This window comes from Scyliorhinus canicula, chromosome 1, assembly GCF_902713615.1.
Source record: "Scyliorhinus canicula chromosome 1, sScyCan1.1, whole genome shotgun sequence".
NCBI classification, from domain to species: domain Eukaryota; kingdom Metazoa; phylum Chordata; class Chondrichthyes; order Carcharhiniformes; family Scyliorhinidae; genus Scyliorhinus; species Scyliorhinus canicula.
In genome coordinates, this window is record NC_052146.1 from 121,209,504 (window position 1) to 121,235,275 (window position 25,772).

The following is a 25,772-nucleotide window of genomic DNA, read 5'->3' on the forward strand; positions in this document are numbered from 1 at the left end:
TCATTAACACATCTACAATATGCAACCCTACTTGCTTTAAGCCTCTCGTCTCCATGTATCAGCTGTACAACATTGACCTGTTTCCCTTTTCTAACCCTGCGGTGAATTTCCAGCAGTTTTTTAAACATCTGACAAGGAATTTTAGAAGAAAGTTTTTTCTCTAGACTTTGTGTATTAATCACAATGTAACTCCGGCTCCCCCTACTGGATACCAAGCGGAAATTGCCTTCATTCCGAAGAGTAAGGCCAACAAGTCAGTCAGTCTTTGTGCGTGTGTGTCTCTCTTTGTGTGTGTGTATGTATGTGTGTGTGGGGAGGGAGGGAATAGTGCCTTTTCCCACAGAACCCAATCCATATAGAATGTGAATCTAAAAGTGGAAAAGTTCCATGGTGAGTTAGACGATATTAAAATGTGTTCTGTTGTTCCTTGAAACTGAGATTAAAGACAGGATAAAGGGCATGTTTCGTGAGATCAGAGTTACCCGCAGTTTATATATATATGTGTGTGTATTGTGTGATTCCCCACCTCTAGCCCCGTCCCTCCATTTATGTTTCCGGCTGGATTAAAACTTTCTGTCGGATCCCAGTAGCCTTGGGAACATTCCTGAGAGTGAAGTGAGTGAGCAAGGAATGGTTGCGGGACATTGTAGAGAAACTGGAGACCCTCTGCAGACCACGGTGCCATTTCGGCATTGTCACGTTTGTAACTCTATCAGTGAAACTGCTTGACCTTATACTCTGCTTGTAGGTGGTTGTGGTGATGGTAATTATTTTTTGTTTGTTTTACAGACCAATTATTTTGCTGGGGGGTGGGGGGGGGGGGGGGGGGGTCGGCGAGACGAGGAAGGACATTCGAAGTCAGTTTCCGTCACGCTTTTGTCGTTTGAGAGAGATCGTGGAGGCTGAACCAAATTGTGGATGTGAGGCCATGTGGAAATAGGGCGAATGAACGAGGGAGTGAGGGATAGAGAGAGAAAGAGATTGGTGTGGCGGGGGGGGGGGAGCAACAGTGGCTGGACACAGAACTGGAGGTGGGTGGAGGAGTGGGATAATTAGATAGTTCTTTCCAAAATCCGGCACAGGTACAAAGGCTAAATGTGTTGGTCAGAGCCTGTGCTTCAAATATGGGATAACACTGACTCGGAGGGAGAGAGCATTTGGCAAAGATGCTAAAGTAATCCATTTACTAAAGCAGACAGTATTGATACGTATAAATGCCTCACACTGGGGGCCAATCCGTGGAAATTCAGTGTCTAACTGTCCGCAACATTAATACTAAATTGAACCTGTAATCACATTCAAACGACCTATGAAGTAGCGAGGCTCAGCCTGACAATCGGCGCCACTGAAATCCCCTAATCCTTCCTTTTGTTAAATCAGTGGTTTGCATCCTCGCATATTCCACCTCAGTCTTACATGTGAAATTGTGCTGCACATGTAATATACATTTTGTCTTTTCTATCTGCTAATTATATGGTGCTTATCTGGAGAGAGAGAGAGAGAACGTGTTGTATTCTGATTGCAAGTTAGTGGGCTGGAAAGTGTTGGTTAATTCTTTGCACCCTTGATTGGCAGCAAGGTCTTGGCGAGCACGTGTGGCTTTGACGTCGGTGGAGGTGTCACATTTTATAAGAAATCACCAGAGTGGCGAGTGAGAAGCTGCAAGTCCCTGATCTCGATCCCAGCCTGCAAAGACGCCTCGCTTTATTCCTTTGCCATTATTTGGGGTGTGTCGGTGCACAGGAGTGCATTCCATTCCAGACGGTGCAGTAGCATTCGAAGCTGCAAGTTTAAAGAGGCGCTCTGAGTCTGGTGGTGGAGGAAATCAGTCCCGAAGTTGCAATCGGACTTCTTTATTCTCCCCCTTCTGTTGGCGGGGGAGGGGGAGAGAGCAAGAGAGAGTGAGAGAGAGTGAGAGTGCAATGGAGCTGTCCACTACCTCGAGTGCTGAACGGGAGCTGTCCACCGACAATATTGCTGAACTGTACTGGGCTCTGGCGTTTAACGCCACTTTTGGCCACAACGGGAGCCTGAATGGCAGCGCGGAGCTGGAGCCAGCCAAGAGCACCACGTCCACAGTCATCGCCATTGCCATCACAGCTCTCTACTCGGTGGTGTGTGTGGTCGGGCTGATTGGCAATTTCCTGGTCATGTACGGGATTGTCAGGTAGGAGGCGATTCCTTTGCCCCGGAGATCCTTTCTCCTGTTTGTTTGCCCCGGAGCAGTAACCGGGCGAGTAATAGATTTAAAACACAGAGACCACACTGACAAGGTGAAATCTGGCGCATTGTCCCCTGAATCAGCAACCCCCCCCCCCCCCCCCCCCCCCAAAAAAAAAAGTATACTCTGTAATTCTTGCCTTTTAACTCCCGTTATCTTCCCAGACTTCCAACTTACTCGTTCCCCCACTTTACGAGTTGTCGCTGATCACGGCTGCCTGCGAGGGGGGGGGGGGGGGGGGGGGGGGATTTGAGACAGTATTTAAAAATTTAAAATCATGGGTCCTCCCTGTTGTCGAAAAACCTCAACAACCTGGAGTGGAAAATAAGAGATCAAATCGGTTTTTTTGTTTATTATTCTGCTCCTGAAATCGATCAAGTGACCGAAATTGTCACAATAAAAAGTTTCAACTTCGATGTTTAAAAAACCATTGCCAACCGAGCTCGGTTCCTTCAACCTCGTGTCCAGTACCCACCAGATTCCTGTCATCCACAAACCGCTCCCAAAACTAATCAATGGAACTGGCAGGGATTTTATTCAAATTTAAGGGAAAATATCGATGGTTATTTTCAAAGCAGTTTTCCCTTTACAATATACCCGCCCCCAGTCAGGCTGTAGAACCGTCCCATACACTCAGACACCGAAATGTCTCCGCTGTCAAAAGAACTGAACTCCCGGGCTCAGAGCAGCTGGCAGGGTTTTGATATGCGGCTGGGGTCTGTCAGTGCTCCACTTCACATTAGCAAACAGTTTAAGTGGTATTTTCTTCGCTGAATACGTTTTTTAAGGGAACATAATATCCTAGATTTGAGGTTCTGCTTTTGTAGACTGAGCTCTCAATTCGAGATTGAGCTTGGGAGCTGCCCCAACTCAGCAAAAATATTTGAAAAACTTACAGCTCCACAATTCCCTCCACTTAGTGAATGTGTTTGGGGGATGTATTCTATCCGGCTGTAGCCGTAAACTTGCCCTCCCTACTGACGACATGGCAATATCTGCGTAATCGAGGATCCAAGTCGAATAAAAATCCAGCTCACAACACGAAATTCAATGACAATGAAGCACAGACCACGAAGGAAGTTACAAATTAGCACATAGCTCCAAAGCTCCATAGCTCCAAAGCACAAGCTGGATCACATCCTCCAACACGGCCACAAACATTCACACTAACACACAGACATACGTACCCATCAACACACATTTACCTAGGAACACAGAAACTTAGCCACTAACACACAAAAACACCCATTAACACACAAGCTTGCTCACGAACACACAAACTTACCCACAAACACATACACAAACGTATCCACTAAAGCACACAAACTTCCCTGTGTGTGTTAGTATCCACTAACACACAGAGACGTATCCACTAACACAGAGACGCATCCACTAACACACAAACGTATCCACTAACATATACAGACATATCCACTAACACACACAGACGTATCCACTAACACATACAGACATATCCACTAACACATACAGACATATCCACTAACACACAGAGACGTATCCACTAACACATACAGACATATCCACTAACACACAGAGACGTATCCACTAACACACACAGACGTATCCACTAACACATACAGACATATCCACTAACACACACAGACGTATCCACTAACACACAGAGACGTATCCACTAACACACACAGACGTATCCACTAACACATACAGACATATCCACTAACACATACAGACATATCCACTAACACACAGAGACGTATCCACTAACACATACAGACATATCCACTAACACACACAGACATATCCACTAACACACAGAGACGTATCCACTAACACACAGAGACATATCCACTAACACATACAGACATATCCACTAACACATACAGACATATCCACTAACACATACAGACATATCCACTAACACATACAGACATATCCACTAACACACAGAGACGTATCCACTAACACATACAGACATATCCACTAACACATACAGACATATCCACTAACACATACAGACATATCCACTAACACACAGAGACGTATCCACTAACACATACAGACATATGCACTAACACATACAGACATATCCACTAACACATACAGACATATCCACTAACACATACAGACATATCCACTAACACATACAGACGTATCCACTAACACACAGAGACGTATCCACTAACACATACAGACATATCCACTAACACATACAGACATATCCACTAACACACACAGAGACGTATCCACTAACACACACAGACGTATCCACTAACACATACAGACATATCCACTAACACACAGAGACGTATCCACTAACACACACAGACGTATCCACTAACACACACAGACGTATCCACTAACACACACAGACGTATCCACTAACACACAGAGACGTATCCACTAACACATACAGACATATCCACTAACACACACAGACGTATCCACTAACACACAGAGACGTATCCACTAACACATACAGACATATCCACTAACACACACAGACGTATCCACTAACACATACAGACGTATCCACTAACACACAGAGACGTATCCACTAACACATACAGACATATCCACTAACACATACAGACATATCCACTAACACATACAGACATATCCACTAACACACACAGACGTATCCACTAACACATACAGACGTATCCACTAACACATAGAGACGTATCCACTAACACATACAGACATATCCACTAACACATACAGACATATCCACTAACACACAGAGACGTATCCACTAACACATACAGACATATCCACTAACACACACAGACGTATCCACTAACACACAGAGACGTATCCACTAACACATACAGACATATCCACTAACACACACAGACGTATCCACTAACACAGAGAGACGTATCCACTAACACACACAGACATATCCACTAACACATACAGACGTATCCACTAACACATACAGACATATCCACTAACACACACAGACGTATCCACTAACACATACAGACATATCCACTAACACATACAGACGTATCCACTAACACACACAGACGTATCCACTAACACACAGAGACGTATCCACTAACACACACAGACATATCCACTAACACATACAGACGTATCCACTAACACATACAGACATATCCACTAACACACACAGACGTATCCACTAACACACAGAGACGTATCCACTAACACACAGAGACGTATCCACTAACACACAGAGACGTATCCACTAACACATACAGACATATCCACTAACACATACAGACATATCCACTAACACATACAGACATATCCACTAACACATACAGACATATCCACTAACACACAGAGACGTATCCACTAACACATACAGACATATCCACTAACACATACAGACATATCCACTAACACATACAGACATATCCACTAACACACACAGACGTATCCACTAACACATACAGACATATCCACTAACACACACAGACGTATCCACTAACACACAGAGACATATCCACTAACACACAGAGACGTATCCACTAACACATACAGACATATCCACTAACACACACAGACGTATCCACTAACACACAGAGACATATCCACTAACACACACAGACGTATCCACTAACACATACAGACATATCCACTAACACATACAGACATATCCACTAACACACACAGAGACGTATCCACTAACACATACAGACGTATCCACTAACACATAGAGACGTATCCACTAACACATACAGACATATCCACTAACACATACAGACATATCCACTAACACACACAGACGTATCCACTAACACACACAGACGTATCCACTAACACATACAGACATATCCACTAACACACACAGACATATCCACTAACACACACAGACATATCCACTAACACACAGAGACGTATCCACTAACACACACACAGACGTATCCACTAACACACACAGACGTATCCACTAACACACAGAGACATATCCACTAACACACACAGAGACGTATCCACTAACACACACACAGACGTATCCACTAACACACACAGACGTATCCACTAACACATACAGACGTATCCACTAACACACAGAGACGTATCCACTAACACACACAGACGTATCCACTAACACACACAGAGACGTATCCACTAACACACACAGACATATCCACTAACACACAGAGACATATCCACTAACACATACAGAGACGTATCCACTAACACATACAGACATATCCACTAACACATACAGACATATCCACTAACACACACAGAGACGTATCCACTAACACACACAGACATATCCACTAACACATACAGACATATCCACTAACACATACAGACATATCCACTAACACACACAGAGACGTATCCACTAACACACAGAGACGTATCCACTAACACATAGAGACGTATCCACTAACACATACAGACATATCCACTAACACATACAGACGTATCCACTAACACACAGAGACGTATCCACTAACACATACAGACATATCCACTAACACACACAGACGTATCCACTAACACATACAGACGTATCCACTAACACACAGAGACGTATCCACTAACACACACAGACGTATCCACTAACACATACAGACATATCCACTAACACACAGAGACGTATCCACTAACACACACAGACGTATCCACTAACACATACAGACGTATCCACTAACACACAGAGACGTATCCACTAACACACACAGACGTATCCACTAACACACACAGAGACGTATCCACTAACACACACAGACGTATCCACTAACTCATACAGACATATCCACTAACACACACAGACGTATCCACTAACCATACAGACATATCCACTAACACACACAGACGTATCCACTAACACACACAGAGACGTATCCACTAACACATACAGACATATCCACTAACACATACAGACATATCCACTAACACACACAGACGTATCCACTAACACATACAGACATATCCACTAACACACAGAGACGTATCCACTAACACATACAGACATATCCACTAACACACAGAGACGTATCCACTAACACACACAGAGACGTATCCACTAACACACACAGACGTATCCACTAACACATACAGACGTATCCACTAACACACAGAGACGTATCCACTAACACACACAGACGTATCCACTAACACACACAGAGACGTATCCACTAACACACACAGACGTATCCACTAACACACAGAGACGTATCCACTAACACACACAGACGTATCCACTAACACACACAGAGACGTATCCACTAACACACACAGACATCCCCACTAACACACACATACTTACCAACTAACAAACATACCGACAAACACACACACATCCCCACTAACACATACAGACATCCCCACTAACACACACATACTTACCAACTAACAAACATACCGACAAACGCACACACATACCCATCAACGCACACACACATACTCACTAACACACACACAAACTTACCAACTAACACACACGCAAACACACCGATTCACATATACGCACAGTCACAAAAGCACATCCGGAAACGCATCCATACCCACAAACAACCGCACAATGCCAACTACTCAAACCGCACAATGACAACTATAAACACATAAGGATGCCTCCCACCCCATCCCCCACCTCACCCCCCCCCCCCCCCCCCCCCCCCCAACACAAGTCAGCACACAGACCACAGGACACATGGAACCGAAGAACAAGGTCTAGATCTGAACAATCACTTTCCATTAACAAAACAGGCAGGACGTATGCATTTTTTAATAACTGCAAACGCACCCACAGAAGCGATCGATGTGCAACTGAACACAAACATAAACAAAATACACAAGTAACGTGGAGATCATTATGAAGTGTTTCGCAATTGACGTTGCTCCGTTGTGATTTGAAATTAAATATAGTTTTAATGCACCACGTAACTTAACTGCAATTTAAGTTTAATAACTTATCCATGCAACAATCAGTTATCTCTGCAGATATATTTGAATAATAGTTACAATTGGTGTAACTATTGCGCCCTTACTCGCAGCTCATTTGGCAACGAGCTACATATGAGCAATGATATCTGAGTCCTAGTTTTGTTGCTGAGAATATAACGAGTAGAACGTGTTACAATCCCAGTATCTCCAAAGGGGTTCGGCTGGCGATCTTCAATATAAAATGCAAGGGTCATTTGGCAATTTCCCTCTGTTTAAAATGTGGACTAATTTTGCAAATGGACAGTGTGTGTGCAAACGTGGCAACGGCACCGCCTACTGTTCAGATAAAGAAATGCAGGGAAAAGATGGATTTCGTTGGACTACCTACCAATTACTGTGTGTAAAGCTCGTTTAAAATCGCAGTCCCCAGATGTGATACACTCCTCTAACGAAATGTTACACCAATGCAACTGTAAACGCAAAGTATTCATATTAGGATTTAACTGAAGCTTTTATAGGATATCAATTGCCAGGTACCCCGATTCCCTTCGGATGTCGAATATGCAGAGATACCAGGAAAGTAAGGAAGTATTAAAAACCTTAAAGAAAATATCGGGAGCAATCTGCAATCTGAAAAGCCCAAATTGACCTTTCAGATGTAACCCAGTCCTGTTGAAAGATCTCCTGCCCATTAGTCATCCCCCTGCAGGCGCTGAGTTACCCCCATCCTTTGTTCAGCTCCCAAGTGTTCACCTCTGGTCATCTGCACTTGGTGGGGAATATTTCCATCGATAAACCTGGGTTGACTGGTTCCGGGAAGTGACTGGTGCTGAGATGTTCCACCAGCGGTAAGCACAAGTTTTCATGCCCATTCCCTTCACTATCCAGGTATCATTCGTGGCTCAGCCGGGGGCATGCTCACCTACATCGGTGGATAGTGGGTGCAAATCCTGTTCCAGAGATAATCCCGGTTGATACTCAAGGGCAGCACTGAAGGAATGCTGCACTGCCATCTTTTGGATGCGATGCTGAAAGGAGACACCGATTGTCTCTCTCAGGCAAGATCCCATGGCATTATTTTGGAGAAGAACAGCGGAGTTCACCCAAGTGTCCTGATTCCTGGCCAGAGGCAGGCTTACATTTTTGGGTGCCCCATGCTCTGCTCCTTGTGGAGGGACCTCTTGACATCCTGACCCCTGATGGCATGGTGGTCCACACCCAATGACATCGAACCTCACCCCCAATTACATCAAACCTCACCCCCAATGACGTTGAACCTCACCCCCAATGACATCGAACCTCACCCCCAATTACATCAAACTTCACCCCCAATGACATTGAGCCTCACCCCCAATGACATCGAGCCTCACCCTCAATGACATTGAGCCTCACTCCCAATGACATTGAGCCTCACCCCCAATGACATCGAGCCTCACCCTCAATGACATTGAGCCTCACTCCCAATGACATTGAGCCTCACCCCCAATGACATTGAGCCTCACCCTCAATGACATTGAGCCTCACTCCCAATGACATTGAGCCTCACTCCCAATGACTTCGAGCCTCACCCCCAATGACATCGAGCTTCACCTCCAATGACATTGAGCCTCACCCCCAATGACACCGAACCTCACCCCCAATGACATCGAACCTCACCCCCAATGACTTCGAGCCTCACCCCCAATGACATCGAACCTCATCCCCAATGACATTTAGCCTCTCCCCCAATGACATCGAACCTCACCCCCAATGACATCGAACCTCACCCCCAATGACTTCGAGCCTAACCCCCAATTACATTGAGCCTCTCCCCCAATGACTTCGAGCCTAACCCCCAATGACATTGAGCCTCACCCCCAATGACATCGAACCTCACCCCCAATGACATTGAGCCTCTCCCCCAATGACATCAAACTTCACCCCCAATGACATCGAGCCTCACCCCCAATGACTTCGAGCCTAACCCCCAATGACATTGAGCCTCTCCCCAATGACATCGAACCTCACCCCCAATTACATCAAACTTCACCCCCAATGACATTGAGCCTCACCCCCAATGACATCTAACCTCACCCCCAATGACATTGAACCTCACCCCCAATGACATCTAACCTCACCCCCAATGACTTCGAACCTAACCCCCAATGACATCGAGCCTCACCCCCAATGACATGGAACTTCACCCCCAATGACATTGAGACTCACCCCCAATGATATCGAACCTCACCCCCAATGACATTGAGCCTCACCCCCAATGACATTGAGGCCCTTCCCAATGATGTCGAGCCTCACCCACAATGACACAAGCCCCATCTCAAATGATGCTAAAGCCCTCCTAACCATGTCACCCTCACCCTCATCCCTGCTGCCTAGCTGTCCTCTGGCTCTGGTCAAGATGCCCTGCTCCCACTGGCCATGACTCCCTGATTCCCTGAGACATGAGAACGGCACTTGTCTGGCTTTCTTCACACATCCCGACTGCTGCTCTGCTCACCTCTCAGTTCTCACTTAGGTGGCTGAGCCTTGAGCATCGACCCTTGCGTGTGCTCCTGGTTGGCTGCATGGCTCCTGCTGACTATCTGGCCTCATGGTCTATGCTCTTTTTATTTGGTTGCCCACCACCCTTCCGAGCACTGGTCTGTAGGTCAAGACTCACCCACAGCTCCCCTCAATGGCTATTGGCCAGCACCTCTTCCTCCCTCGCCTCGCTGAACGCTTTGCAGGCTCGCATCAGGATGTTAGGTCGGTGAACTCACTTTTGCCTCAGACTGCTCCTTTGCAATCAATGAAAGTTCAGAAGCTTCATACCAATTCAGGAGACCAGTGTCTGAACTGCTCTAAGTGTCCAATGCCTCTCAATGTCTGGCAAACTGTTTTCCCGCCCTAAAGGTGAGTCCAGCAATCAGAACCTGATGTTCTGTATCACCTGCTAATAGGCTCATTCAAATTTATTGAGCTTAACAGCAAAATAATAGCTACCAATGCTCTGATTGGTGTTCCCACCACAACAGTCTCCTCTCCATATGGAGTCTTCCCATTGGCCAGGGCCCCAGGCTGCAGCGCTGTGTGGTTCACTGAAAGTCCGCCTCTGCTCTTGGCAATATTTACCCCTACCACCTGCACCAACATTACAACAAACTATTATCTGATCAGTTTCACAGCGGTCAGCACTGTTGTTTCCCAGCTCCAGGGTCGCAGGATCGATTCCCGGCTTGGGTCACTCTGTGCGGAGTCTGCACGTTCTCCTCGTGCCTGCGTGGTTTCCTCTGGGTGATCCAATTTCCTCCCACAGTTCAGAGATGTGCAGGTTAGGTGGATTAACCATGTTAAATTGCCCTTAGCGTCCCAAAAGGTTAGGTGGGGTTACTGGGTTGTGGGGATGGGATGAAGATGTGGGCTTAGGTGGGGTGTGCTCTTTCCGGGAGCCGGTGCAGACACGATGGGCCGAATGGACTTCTTCTGCACTGTAAATTATATGATTCTATGATTACTAAGCCAATGCTGTTTGTGGGAATTTTGTGTGCAAAAATTGGCTTCCTTATCATGGACATTACAATGTGGCTACTCTGCAAAAAGGATTTAATTGGCTGTAAAACTCTGATGTTATGGATGGTGCTATATAAATGCAACCCACTTCTAAACATTTACTGCAGTTTTAATGAACATCATCTGGTTATAAAGCAAACCAGTGTTTCAGAATATTTGTGCATATTTCTATAAACCACAACTGAACTAGTGAGAAATAGTGCCAATATTCCTGTGTGTCATTCCTTGTAATGAATACAGACAGTTAAAATAAATTGAACAATAATTTTTACAATATTTTATCCTCTGCACATAACAAGGTGCAGCAGAACCATGCTCTGGAAGTCACTTTTTTGCTTTGAAAATGAAATGAAAAATGAAAATTGCTTATTGTCACAAGTAGGCTTCAATGAAGTTATTGTGAAAAGCTCCTAGTCGCCACATTCCAGCGCCTGTTCGGGGAGGCTGGTACGGGAATTGAACCGTGCTGCTGGCCCGCCTTGGTCTGCTTTAAAAGCCAGTGATTTTGGGAGGGAACAGGTAATAATGGACCAATGGTTCTTAACGCTCTTCACCATTGGAGTTTTCCTCGCATTAAACCAAATCAAATTTGGTCCTTCGTCTCCAGTAATGCCTGCGAAGTGCAGCTCCTGTGTTAAAAAGCAAATACAACAGGTAAACTGCACACAACAAGCAAGCAACAAATGAGATCAATAACCAGCTCATCTGATTTTGGGATTTTGCCTGAGGGAGAAATGTTGGCCAGGTCACCCAGGAAAACTCATTACTCTGTGAATAGTGTCATGGAAGCTTTTGCACCTGCCTGACCAAGCAAGCTTGGTTTAATATCTCATTTGAAAGAAGACATCTCTGACAATGCATCATTTCCTCAATACTACATTGGAATGTCTCAAGTGTGTTCTCATGTTCTGGCATGTCCCTTATACTTCTTGACTGAGAAGCAGGAGTGCTGTCATTTGAGGCAAGCTGGCACAGAATCAGGGCATGATCTTTTCTTCTTGAATTTGTTTCCTTATGAAAAACAAAGATTGACAATAGTTAACTACGAGATTTCTAGGTAGACTAAGAAGGGTGCGGTATATAGACAGATTCACAACAAAATAATGTTAAAAAAATATATGTACAGGCGGCATGATGATGCAGTGGTTAGCACTACTGCCTCACAACACTGGGGACCTGGGTTTGATTCCAGCCCGGGTCACTGTCCATGTGGAGTTTGCACATTCTCTCCGTCTCTGCGTGGGCCTAACGCCCCACAACCTAAAGGTGTGCAGAGTAGGGGGATTGGCCACGCTAAATTGCCGCTTAATTGGAAAAAAAATAATAAAAATAAAAATATATGGATAGGATTTATTTTAAAAACCTGGGCTGGCACCAATCATACAACGAGGAGTCTGAACACTATCCAACATATTAGCTGCTGATGTGAGGGAAGATAAAAATGACTCCTATTTCCGAACACTAACATTTCCCAATGAGTCAGCCAAATGGAAGTAATCATTGCTTGCTGAGAGGGGATACAATGCAAAAAAGATTTTTTTCAACCCAATTCTTTGATTGTCTCCAAACTTCCTCCCACCTCTTACCCTGATTGCAGGGGCATCAGTCGCTATCGAGTACCTTGTTCAAATAGCCGAGTGAAATATCTAGCTCCATGTGTCGGCAGACTATTCCATCATGTATGTCAAAACTGAGCCTGATCTTTTCTGAAGCAGACCTCTGCACTTATAACCCCTTCCTAGATGTAGTCAATGGATGGCAATCTGGAGAAAGAACCCATTGTCTGATTTTGCCCCAAAATGTTGATGGCACTTGTAAGTGGCACAGCTTGCTGCAAAAGCTGAGAGCTAACTCATAGCCAACGAGGAATCTGTTCCACAAAACCTTCTGGTTTGGAGAGCTCAGTGTTAAACTGGACAGCAAACCTCACTCGCCAAGCCATCAAGACAGCTGACTAGGAGAGGTCAAGTCCTGTTCCTTTCAGCAGTGGTGCTGAGCATTCAGGCACACAGCAACAGATGGTCATAAGTAAATCTGCACAATAGGAATAGAAGCAATACTGGGATTTCATTGTAACAAGGAAATAAAAATCAGGAAAGAAAGGATTTACATTTATATAGCTCCTTTCGTGATTTCAGGACATCCTAAAGTGTATTACAGCCATTGAAGTACATGTGCACTGTAAATATAATTTCAAGAGTTTAACAGAGCACCAGGAGAGGGTAAAAACCTCAATGCACTAGTCATTTGCTATATCATATCAACTCATAACTCAAATAAATAATTGATTCAGGACAAAGGAAGGTGATGAAGAGACTGCCATTGAACAAATAACATTTCTAAATGACCTGACATTCTTTATCATGATTTTAGCATTAGCTCTTGAGGATATTAATGAACTTAATGGGACTATGCAGGGAGTGCTGGGTGGCAATTGTCCAATTTTGCATTCTCAGAGGATGTTCCCACTGTTCCATCTGTATTTTATCAGCTGTCCATGACATTTGACAGACTAAATTAAAGAGCCCTTTGCAAACCATTCATTTCACAAAATGTTGATATAACCCAGTGATCTTTATATCGGTGTTTAGAATTTCAATTAGACATTATCTCATGTCTGCAGTCCATCAGGCTGTAACCAAACACACTCAGAAACTCACTGGGGACCTGACGCTGTCAGCAACAAATTGCTTCTCTATAATCCAGACATTTGACTGCATTTGTGGCTAAACATTTCTAAATTTCACTTTTCATATTTAAATCAAAGGCAAATTTAAACAATGCTGTTCATTTCAAAAAGCCATGCATTGGAGAGCAGTTGATTCTTGGAATGAAGACACAAAAGCATATTAGATATGAATCATCTATGTTTTGGATGATATATCTTTATTATGTTTTGAAGGGCATGGAACAATTTGTGGTAAACTCAGAACAGACATTTTAAAACAGAATAGGGAAGGGCAAACACAATATTAACAGAAACAGCTGGAAGCCCTCAGCAAGTCAGGCAGCATCTGTGGATAGAGAATCAGAGTTAATGTCTCAAGCTGATGACCTTTCATTAAGCATTTCATTCAGTTCAATGGCCTGGCTCATTTCTCCACAGATGCTGCCAGACCTGCTGATCATCTCCAACATTTCAGTTTCATCCGCAATCTTTTGCTTCTGTTGCAGGGAAATCTGAATGGCTGGCAGGATGATATTTTAAAGAGATGAGCAATTTATATCCACAGTGTCTTGGCTAATATTTATCCCTCAGCCAACATTACTCACAAAAACAGATTATTTGGTGATTAATATGTTGCTTTTTGATGGCACTGGCTGTGCATAAATTGATTGCTGCATTTCCTACATTAGAACAGTGAACATGCTTCAAAAGCCCTTCATTGCTTGTAAAGTGGTTTGGATGTGAGGATGTGAAAGGTATTATAAAAATGGAAGTCTTTCGGGAGTGACAATCTGCCTTCCAGCGCTGGTGGTTGCAGTTGAAATTACCATAATATATAATGGGAATGACAACTGTGTCCTGTCTTGCAGACATATGCACTGTTAATATCGCTTCGTTTAGATTTAATTAAACCTGCAGATAGATTTCTGCCATTGACAGACTCAGAGTCTCAACATAATCCTCAAAGACAGAAGTCTTGTCTGTTTCCAAGATGTTTGGTGTTAATATATATTTAATCAACACAATGGGAAGACATCAGTCCCAGGGTGCAGTAAATGAGAAGCATAGCTCTGGATGCTACAGTCTCAGAGAGCTGGTAGTCAGTGAATTTGTGGCATCGGCAAGGAATTTCAGTAGAATCTCAGGTCATGATGTCCGATGAATGTCTGTCAAAGTAGAATGAAGACGAACAGTTGCTTGGGGAACCAAGTGATGGGAAATAATCCAGCACTGTTTCATCGCTAGAAAAATGAAGAAAATGCTGGATAATGGATAGCCATTGGTTAGTGATGTTGTGAAAACTGATATCGTTTGAATTTTGCACAGGTAGATGGTGACCAAAAAAGTGAAATAAAATACAACTATCTAATAAGAAATCCGGGGAAAGAAGTAGGATTCCAATTCCTGTCAAATTTTTATTGTGTGGGGTGAATTTATTGCAACCTTTTCACAAAAATGAGAGAAGATTCTCTTTGTTCTTGGCTTCCAGCACTATTTGTGTGCAGGAGTGGAGAAGGATTAAGTCATTGATTTATGCAACCCACAGGATGTGAGGATGTGTCTCTGCCCTGTGTCTACTTCTGCATTATCTCAGTATTGAATGAAACATCTAAGAGCTGTGTGAAAATCAAGTTTTGCTGCACCATCTCCTATTTTAAATCATCCTTTCCTTTGTAACACTTTGAGCTCTTCCAGGTTTTCTGTTGTTATTTTTTACTTGGGAAGCAGTGGAGGATCTGCAGGTTAATTAACAGTCTGACATGGTATCATTGTCATAGAATCCCTTCAGTGCAGGAGACCATTCAGCCCATCGAGTCTGCACCAACCCTCGGCGCACTCCCCCACCCTATCCCCGCAACCCCACCCAACCTGCACATCTTCAGGCACTAAGGGGGAATTTAGCATGGCCACTCCCCCTCACCTGCACATCTATGGACTGTGGGAGGAAACCGGACAGAGCACCTGGTGGAAACCCACGTAGGCACATGGATAACATACAAACTCCACACAGACAGTCACCCAAGGGTGGAATTAAACTCGAGTCATTATTTTTGTATCTTCATGCTCAGTGCTAGCCATTTTCTCCTCTAAGTCAGAAAGTGCAGGGTTTGAATCCCACTCCAGACAGTACCAGCAAGTGGATGCTGGAGCCCCAACTCTGAATTCTGGGTTGACATCCGGTGGAATGCTCAGGTATGATGGGGGTGGGTGACTCCCCCACCTCATCGTATAGATTCTGGAAGCCCATAAGATGCTCCTGCTATAAAGGACAAACCAATTAAGTGTTGTCATGACATTCGTAGGAGGAGCTTTCGTATCATGCCCGCCAACTTTTAAATATGCAACTAAACAGCAGCACGGTAGCATTGTGGATAGCACAATTGCTTCACAGCTCCAGGGTCCCAGGTTCGATTCCGGCTTGGGTCACTGTCTGTGCGGAGTCTGCACATCCTCCCCGCGTGTGCGTGGGTTTCCTCCGGGTGCTCCGGTTTCCTCCCACAGTCCAAAGATGTGCAGGTTAGGTGGATTGGCCATGATAACTTGCCCTTAGTGTCCGACATTGCCCTTAGTGTTGGGTGGGGTTACTGGGTTATGGGGATAGGGTGGAGGTGTTGACCTTGGGTAGGGTGCTCATTCCAAGAGCCGGTGCAGATCGATGGGCCGAATGGCCTCCTTCTGCACTGTAAATTCTATGATTCTATGAAACCTTCCACTACTTACAACATTCTTCAGTATAAAATTGTGAACATATGAAAACATCTAAAGCCTTTATCTGTTCGTCCGTCCGTGTCCGCCCCCCCCCCCCGATTATCAGTTGGGACTTTAAAGCCCAAGAAAATAATCAGCTTCTGGGCTTTTTCCCAAAACAACTGAAAATCTAAAAGCCATAGGAACAAGGTGAGGGTAGCTAGACAGAAGATCCCGCCTTTAGTGTTCAGGCTGGGGCAAGGGACATGATGCTCCCGTTATAATAATGCTCACGTCAGGATGGCCAACACAACTCAGGATGGCCCACAAGAGATGGGCTGAGATACAAACTGGGGCTGAACACAAATCTGTCTGATCACAGGAGCTGGTGAAGCCGATACAGATTTTATCTGCGCCTTGCATTCTATAACATCAGCGAGGTCCCGTAAATCCTTTTCAAACACTGTATTCTCGCCCAACTTTAGTCCATTTTTTTTCCTTTGCTTTCGGATCTGTCTGAACTGCCTGGAGAATAGTCCAGATAGATTTTGTTTTGTGCCTACAGCTGTTATAATTTTTCTTCAGCCATAATTTACAGCATGGTTTGTGAGACTTCGGGCCCTCGACCTCCAAGAAAACTGTGACACAAAATCATCTTTCCTGACTGTAAATCAGGTTATTGCAAGTGACTGATAGGAAAAATGAAAGGGAGAGGGTGACGGAAAGAGAGGGAAAGAAGGAGGGGAGTGAAAGCAGAGACAAAGAGGTGAAAGAAGGAACAACAAGGAGAACAAATGGGAGCGGGAGAAGGAGGGTGAGAGATAGAGAGGGATTGGAGAGAGGAAGAGAGAAAGAGAGAGAGGAAGAGATAGAGAGAGAGAGAGTAAGGAAGAGAGAAAGAGGGATGGAGTGGGTGGGCACAAGAGCAGGGGAGAAATGTGAGAAAGTGAGAGAAGGGGAAGTGAGATGGGTGGAGAGGGGAGGAGGAGAGAAAGAGGGGGAAGGGCAAGGGAGAGAGGGGAAAGTGAGGGGAGAGATAGAATGAGAGGGAGGGAAAGAAGGAAAGAAAGATGAAGAAAAAAGAGATGGAGATAGAGAGAGAGGGAAACAGAGAGCGAGGGAGGAGAAAGATAAATATTTAGAAGCAGTCTGTGTGAAGTCCTTTAGTGTATAAATCAACCATCTGTACACTTTTCAGGGCTAGCCCAGCTCTAGGGCCAAGTAAAACTTATCCATTAGGGGCTGGTTTAGCACAGGGCTAAATCGTTGGCTTTGAAAGCAGACCAAGGCAGGCCAGCAGCACGGTTCAATTCCCATACCAACCTCCCCAAACAGGCGCTAGAATGTAGCGACTAGAAGCTTTTCACAGTAACTTCATTTGAAGCCTACTTGTGACAATAAGTGATTTTCATTTCATTTTCAATTCATTACAAGTGCTCGCAGGCCGACACTGGCTCTTGATCCTCCAAAATGTCCAATTTAAAATTCCCTCCCTTTATTTTTTTCAAATTTAGAGACCCAATTATTTTTTTTTCCAATTAAGGGGCAATTTAGAGTAGCCAATCCACCTAACCTACACATCTTTGGGTTGTCGGGGTGAAACCCACGAAAACACGGGGAGAATGTGCAAACTCCACACGGACAGTAACATTTCTTCCCTTCGATCGCATCTGTACCGATGATGTCACTTTCCAAAATGGTGCTGCTGACATGTCTTCCTTCTTCCTTCATCATGGTTTCCACCCATTATGTTTGACACTGCTCTCAACCATGTGCAACCGATTACCAGCACCTCAGATCTCACTCCTTCCCCTTGCTCCCAGAACCAGGATAGGGTTCCCATTGTCCTCACTTTTCACCCCACCAGCCTCCGCATTCAAAGGATCATCCTCCACCAATTCCACCAACACCAGCATTATGACACCACCAAACACATCTTCCCCTCACTCCCCCTGTTAGCAATCCGCATAGACCATTCCCTCCGGGATATCCTGGTCCACTCCTCCATCCCCCCCAACACCTCTCCTTCCCACTGCACATCCCCGTGTAATCGCAGAAGGTGCAAACCAGCCCCTTTTCCTCCTCACCGTCCCAGGGCCTAAAACAATCTTTTCACGTGAGGTAGCGCTTCACATGCACCCTGTTCAATCTGGCCTATTGTATTTATTGTTCCCAGTGCGGGCTACTCTACATTGAACAGACTGCTTGCAGAACACCTCGAGTCGGTCTGCAAGAAGGAGCCAGACCTTCCTGTCGCTTGCCATTTTAACTCACCGCCCTGCTCTCATGCACACATCTCCATGCTTGGCCTGCTGCAATGTTCCAGTGAAGCCCAACACAAACTGAAGGAACAGCACCTCATCTTCCAATTAGGCATGCAACGGCCTTCTGGACTTAACATTCAACAATGTCAGACTGTGAACTCTTCTCCAACTTCACCCCATTTTTATTTCTATAAATTTATTTTATTCCTTTGATTGTTTTTTCCCTCATCATTGCCTCCCTCCCCTCCCCCCCCCCCACCCCACCCCACTAGAGCCATCTGTTCCCTGTTCCAGGTTGCTTTTTGACACAATGCTTATCCCTACTCTACCATTAACATATTACAATCTCGTAATGTGCCACTATCAGCACCCTTCTTAGTTATTAACACCACCATATAAGTTTCTTTGCCCTTCTGTCCATGACATCTTTGTCAATCTCCACCTATCACTAGCCCCACTGTTCCGCACCACCCACCAATCCCCCACCCCTCCGCCCCACAACAGTATAAATCTCATCTTATTTTAAGTTCTCCCTATCTCTGACAAAGAGTCATCCAGACTCAAAATGTTAGCTCCGTTCTCTCTCCACAGATGCTGTCAGAACTGCTGAGATTGTGCAGCATTTTCTGTTTATGTTTCAGGTTCCAGCATCCAAAGTAATTTGCTTTTATCGCAGTTTCCTGCTGTTGTTTAAGAGTTTCTGCAGCCTCTCATACCTCAGGAACTTCCCTTCATTCACAAGTTCTCTGTTTCTGACCTTTGTTAAAAACTCTTTGCAAAAGTTCTGGCTTGTCCGAGCTGCAGCTTCCATGCCACAGCAGATTGTCAAGTAACCCCATGGTAACTGTAAAATACAGAGGGTAATTTATAGCCCAGTGGCAGCTCATCTTATTACACTATAAACCTAAAGAAGCGTTGGCATCTAGCCATACAAAGCAGTTTATAATCAGTTCATTGTTTTATTTGATTTTGCAGTCGGCTACACATTTTTATGACTACAATCTGCCAAAGCAAAAGGATTTTTAAAGCGGATGTGCAGATTGTTTTAATACACGCCAAAGTGATACTTGTTCCTACATTTTACTCTGAGGGAGTGCTGCACTGTCATTGATGCCAGCTTTCAGATGAAAATGTTAAACCAGAATAAATGTAAGTCCTTTAGGGTGAATGTAAATGATCCTGTGGGATTTTCTGTATTGAAAAAAAATGCACTTTTCCATGGTCCGGTTGTCAATTATCTCAATTATCCTCTAATTACCAACCCACTCAATGGCAGCAGAACATACTCCTGAAATTGGTTAGTGCTCTGTTTAATGTGCTTCTATCAGTTGCTGTCTACTCTATTCTAAAGTGGCTGAATGGTTGCATTAAAATATCACAAACCAGAATAAGAGCAAAACATGGCCAATTAACTCAAAAATGCATCAGGCTGCCATATTTCTTGCATTGCAAATGCGACTCCAATGATCAGGATGGCCAAGTGGCCTAAGGCACTGTGGTTGCCGTCTCCCCTGCAGGTGTGGGTTTGAATCCCACTTCTGACAAATCTATTTTATACCGGTTTTAAATACATAAAAGCAAATAGATATTAATCTGAGACAGCGTGGTGGCGCAGTGGTTAGCAGTGCTGCCTCACGGTGCCCAGGTTCGATCCTGGCCCTGGGTCACCGTCTGTGTGGAGTTTGCACATTCTCCCTGTGCATGCGTGGGTCTCACCCCCACAACCTAAAGATCTGCAGGCTAGGTGGATTGGCCACGCTAAATTGACCCTTAATTGGAAAAAGTTAATTGGGTACACTAAATTTATTTTTTAAATCTCAAAAATGCATACATCCAGGAAATTTATCATAGTCATAGTACCAGAAAAATCTTTGTCGGTGTCAGTCTGGAATTAAAATTGAATAGACTGGTAAGTGTTGTCAGTGGTCTGATAGCAAAACTGTCACAGGTTTCTCATTAAATATAATTACCCCTGACTAACACATCAGAGAGCATGTTCCCAGTTTTCCTGATAGAAGCAAGAATACCACAACCGACAGCAAACTGGGTCAGAACGTGTGGGTCCAAGTCCTTGTTCAGAGGCTTGAGCACAAGATCTAGGCTGATACTCCGAGTGTTACATCGTCTGGATGAGATGTTAAAGTGAGACATTGTGTGCTCTCTCTCTCTCCAATGGCATTGCTCGAAGAAGAGCAAGGAAAGTCTCCTTGTATGCTGAGGCCAAATTTATCCCTCAACTAACTTCACTGAAACAGATTACCTGATCATTTCCACATTGCTCTCTGCGGGACCTTGCTGTGTGCAAATTGGCTGCCATATTTCTTGCATTGCAAATGCGACTCCAAGATTGTAAAGTGCTTTGGGACGTCCTGAATTTGCGATAACTACACTGAGTCATGCAAACCAACTGTAATTCCTGGTTTGCACTGACTTGACTGACCTCAGCACTGATGACATGAGAGGAGAGCTTGGAGGGGTATCACAAGGGTCAGCAGGCAGGACAATGAGTAGCCACCATTTCATTTTCTGATTGTGTCATTGACTGCAGCAGCCAAGTGCATGCCCACGGGTATCTGGGTGGGGACAGATAAGCACTGGACAGTAATGTCTTCTAGTGCTGAATAGCCTGTCAAGACAGGCCCACGAGGAATGGCTACTTGTGCAGTCCTGGACTGAAAATCGATCGCTATAAATGCCAGCCACTATGGGGAGAGGGAGCAACTATCCTGTTAAATAACTATCCCAGCTGTAACACAGTGCTTCTACTTGTTCCTTTTTCCTTCCCCAGATACACGAAGATGAAGACAGCCACGAACATTTACATCTTCAACCTTGCCCTGGCAGATGCATTAGCCACGAGCACATTGCCATTCCAGAGCGCCAAATATTTGATGGATACGTGGCCCTTCGGCGAGCTGCTGTGCAAAACAGTGCTCTCAATTGACTACTACAATATGTTCACGAGCATCTTCACCCTCACCATGATGAGCGTCGATCGTTACATCGCCGTGTGCCACCCTGTTAAGGCGCTAGATTTCCGCACACCTGCGAATGCAAAGATCGTCAATGTCTGTGTGTGGCTGCTGTCGTCTGCTATAGGGGTCCCAGTAATGGTCATGGCTGTCACCAAGATCAATAAAAAAGGTAAGCAATGACAAACGTTCCCTGTAAAACCTTGGGGTTGCGCAAGAGAAATCTACCCCCCCCCCCCCCCCCCCCCCACCCCTATAACACCTGTGCATGGGAGTTTAACATTTTCTGCCAGTATCAAACATGGAGGAGATGGTCTGCATGATGTCTACCAGATTTCTATGTGGCCGGGCATGCACACAGCCTAGAAGGGACATTGGTGAGGATTGAAGAAGAACAATCATTCACAAGTAGCGGCTGATCTCCTCAGCTCAGAGCATAAATAGTTAAGGGGAGATTTAATTGAGGCCTTCAAAATCATGGAGGATTTGAAGCGAGTAAGGGGAAGCTATTTTACATGGACATAAACCGCATCGATTCCAGTGGACAGAGAGATTCAAGATAATCAGCAGAAGAACCAGGGGAGAAATGCGGAAAGATATTTTTTACACAGCAAGCAGCACGGTAGCATTGTGGATAGCACAATTGCTTCACAGCTCCAGGGTCCCAGGTTCAATTCCGGCTTGGGTCACTGTCTGTGTCGAGTCGGCACATCCTCCCCGTGTGTGCGTGGGTTTCCTCCGGGTGCTCCGGTTTCCTCCCACAGTCCAAAGATGTGCAGGTTAGGTGGATTGGCCATGATAAATTGCCCTTAGTGGCCAAAATTGCCCTTAGTGTTGGGTGGGGTTACTGGGTTATGGGGATAAGGTGGAGGTGTTGACCTTGGGTAAGGTGCTCTTTCCAAGAGCCGGTGCAGACTCGATGGGCCGAATGGCTTCCTTCTGCACTGTAAATTCTATGATATCTATGATGATCTGGAAAGCATTACCTGAAAGCGTGATGAAAGCAGATGCAATAATAACTTTCAAGAGTGAATTGAACAAGCACACAAAAGGACATTCTTTTAGAAAGCTGGGGGGGGGGCGGGGCAAGGGGAGTGTGACTAACCAGGTGGCTCTTTCGAAGAGCCAGCAGAGGTACTTTGGATTGAATGGCTTCCATTCAGAATTTCAGAGAACCAGAAAATATAAAGACCCCTCCTCAAGGCCAGCCTGTTTCCCAGGAGTAGGGTCTTCTCCATTCTTGTACATTATCTTATTATCAACAGCCCCCATGCCTAGAGATTTGGAGCTGGTTTGAACTCAGCCTGGGGGATTTTAACCATGGCTTCCCAGGGCAGTAGCAACCTTGATGATTTACTTACCCTCTTCCACTTGCAGTCCAGTTGCTGCCAAATTGGTAGAGGTCTTTAATTGTGTGGTTGAAATGTTTGTCTGTTTCAGGGGAGAGTAATACACAATTTGGGATCCTGCCGTACCCACCGCTCTGCCCATTTGTTCAGCAGCCTAAACTATTATTCATTTGCGGTTTAATGTTATGTGACACCCAGAGGATGTGAAAGATGCTATACGAATGCATGTTTATCCTTTTCATTTGCCTGGGTGTTTCCCCCCGTGGATTTCAAAATGGACCTTGACATTTCAAAAGAAAGCAAGCACTGAGTTCAAGTCCCTCCCTAACAGCACCTATGCCATATGGACAGCAGCTCTGAGCTCTCAAGCAGAATACCTGCCATTGTCTTCTCAAGGATGACAGGCTGTGGGGTGGGGGAATAGACAATAAATACTGACCTTACCAGCAATGCCCATATTCTCAAAATGAATATTTTTTAAAAAACTAAACGCCTTATTTATATGCACTTCTTCTTTGTCTTCCCTTTCAGGTAACGTGATGTGCACCATACAATTTCCAGCCCCTGCTTGGTACTGGGATAACGTGACCAAAATCTGTGTCTTTATATTTGCTTTTGTCATACCCGTCCTGGTCATTACCATCTGCTACGGGCTGATGATTCTGCGCCTGAAGAGCGTCCGGCTCCTTTCAGGCTCCAAAGAAAAAGACAGGAATCTGCGGAGGATCACACGGATGGTCCTGGTGGTGGTGGCCATCTTCATCATCTGCTGGACACCAATCCACATCTTCGTCATTGTCAAGACCCTGGTGGAGATCCACCCCAGCCCCTTGGTGACGGCCAGTTGGCATTTTTGCATTGCCCTGGGCTACACCAACAGCTGCCTGAATCCTGTGCTCTACGCCTTCCTGGATGAGAACTTCAAGCGTTGTTTCCGGGAGTTCTGCCTGCCCCTGCGCTCCAGGCTGGAGCAGAACAGCTTCACCCAAGCCAGGAAGTCCACCAGAGAATCAGTCTGTGCCTGTACCCCCTCTGAGATGGTCAACAAGCCGGTATGACTAGGCGTGGACAGGCCCTGTAAGGGATCACACTATAGGAGAGGACAGGACCTGAACACTGAAGTAACCCAAATAACTACTGAGTTTTAAAAAAAAGCCAATGATTTCAAAGAAGTTCTTTCTGATTGTAAATACAACGTTAAAACGACTGGCTTGCCTCACTTTTCTGGGGGTATTTAGGTCATGAGGTCAAATGTGGTCCTGTTAGCTTTCAACTTACGAATAGAAAACAAACTTTAATTGATTGTTTATAATAAGGAAAAATAACAACAATTATTTTTAATTAGAAAATGCGCACATATGTATGTAACACACACATGCATATGGCCTTTGGCACAAAGATTTTGAATTGTAGAAATAATAACAACTTTGATTTATATAATCGCCTTTAATAAAACATACGCAAGGCGCTTTACAGCCATTATCAGACAGAGACTTGACATAAGGCACCATCAACGTTTCAATGTGCCTGGCTGTTTGATGTTAAACATTTTCTGATCTTTATCATTCGGCTACATTACCGCAATTATAAAACTCCTATTTTATGGCTCACTAAATGCGGATTGAATGCATCAGCTCTACATAATTATGTCGATATTTTATGGAGTCACTGCAAAGGTTTAGCCATCTTGAAGGAACGTAAACAGATTTTTTTGTTTCCTTTCTTGCCTATCACCTTTCTCTTTTTTGAAAACTATGGGATTGTTTCTTTGGAATCACCGAGCATCTCAGCCCCTCCCCCTAAAAACAAATGAAAGCGTCTTTCCGGAGAGGAGGGGAAGCCTGGAAAGAAACAAAAACAGAAAATGCCGGACAATCTCAACAGGTCTGACAGCAGCCGTGGAGAAAGAAGGGAGCTAATGTTTTGAGTCTGGATGACTCTTTGTCAAAACTGGAGAATTGGAAATAGGGTCAGATTTATGCTGTAGGATGACTCTTTGTCAAAACTGGAGAATTGGAAATAGGGTCAGATTTATGCTGTAGTGGGGGGGGGGGGGGGGGGGCAATGGTGAGGAAAAACAAGTTGTTTGCAGCATTCAGGTGCAGAAAAAGATTGAAATTCCGCAGCTGCCCAGATGTCAATGAGGACTTTATTGGTTCATATTTTTTATTGCTGTATATTTGCCTGAAGCTATCACTGTAAAGT

At 44.7% G+C, this 25,772-nt stretch overlaps 1 protein-coding gene across 3 annotated transcripts; it reads left to right on the forward strand.

Annotated features, from left to right (window-relative positions):
• Window positions 1-344: 344 nt before the first annotated feature.
• On the forward strand, window positions 345-25,533 carry LOC119966861 (delta-type opioid receptor-like). Of its 3 annotated transcripts, none has more exons than XM_038798825.1 (4): window positions 345-390; window positions 1,576-2,167; window positions 22,035-22,390; window positions 24,099-25,533. In XM_038798825.1, exons 2-4 carry the CDS (start codon window positions 1,923-1,925, stop codon window positions 24,623-24,625), a joined length of 1,128 nt encoding a protein of 375 aa, XP_038654753.1. In that variant the 5' UTR covers window positions 345-390; window positions 1,576-1,922; the 3' UTR covers window positions 24,626-25,533. The 3 variants fall into 3 exon arrangements, with proteins under 3 accessions (XP_038654753.1, XP_038654760.1, XP_038654763.1); XM_038798832.1 differs by lacking the exon at window positions 345-390 and adding an exon at window positions 463-763; XM_038798835.1 differs by lacking the exons at window positions 345-390; window positions 1,576-2,167 and adding an exon at window positions 20,221-20,395.
• The last annotated feature ends 239 nt before the right edge of the window (window positions 25,534-25,772 follow it).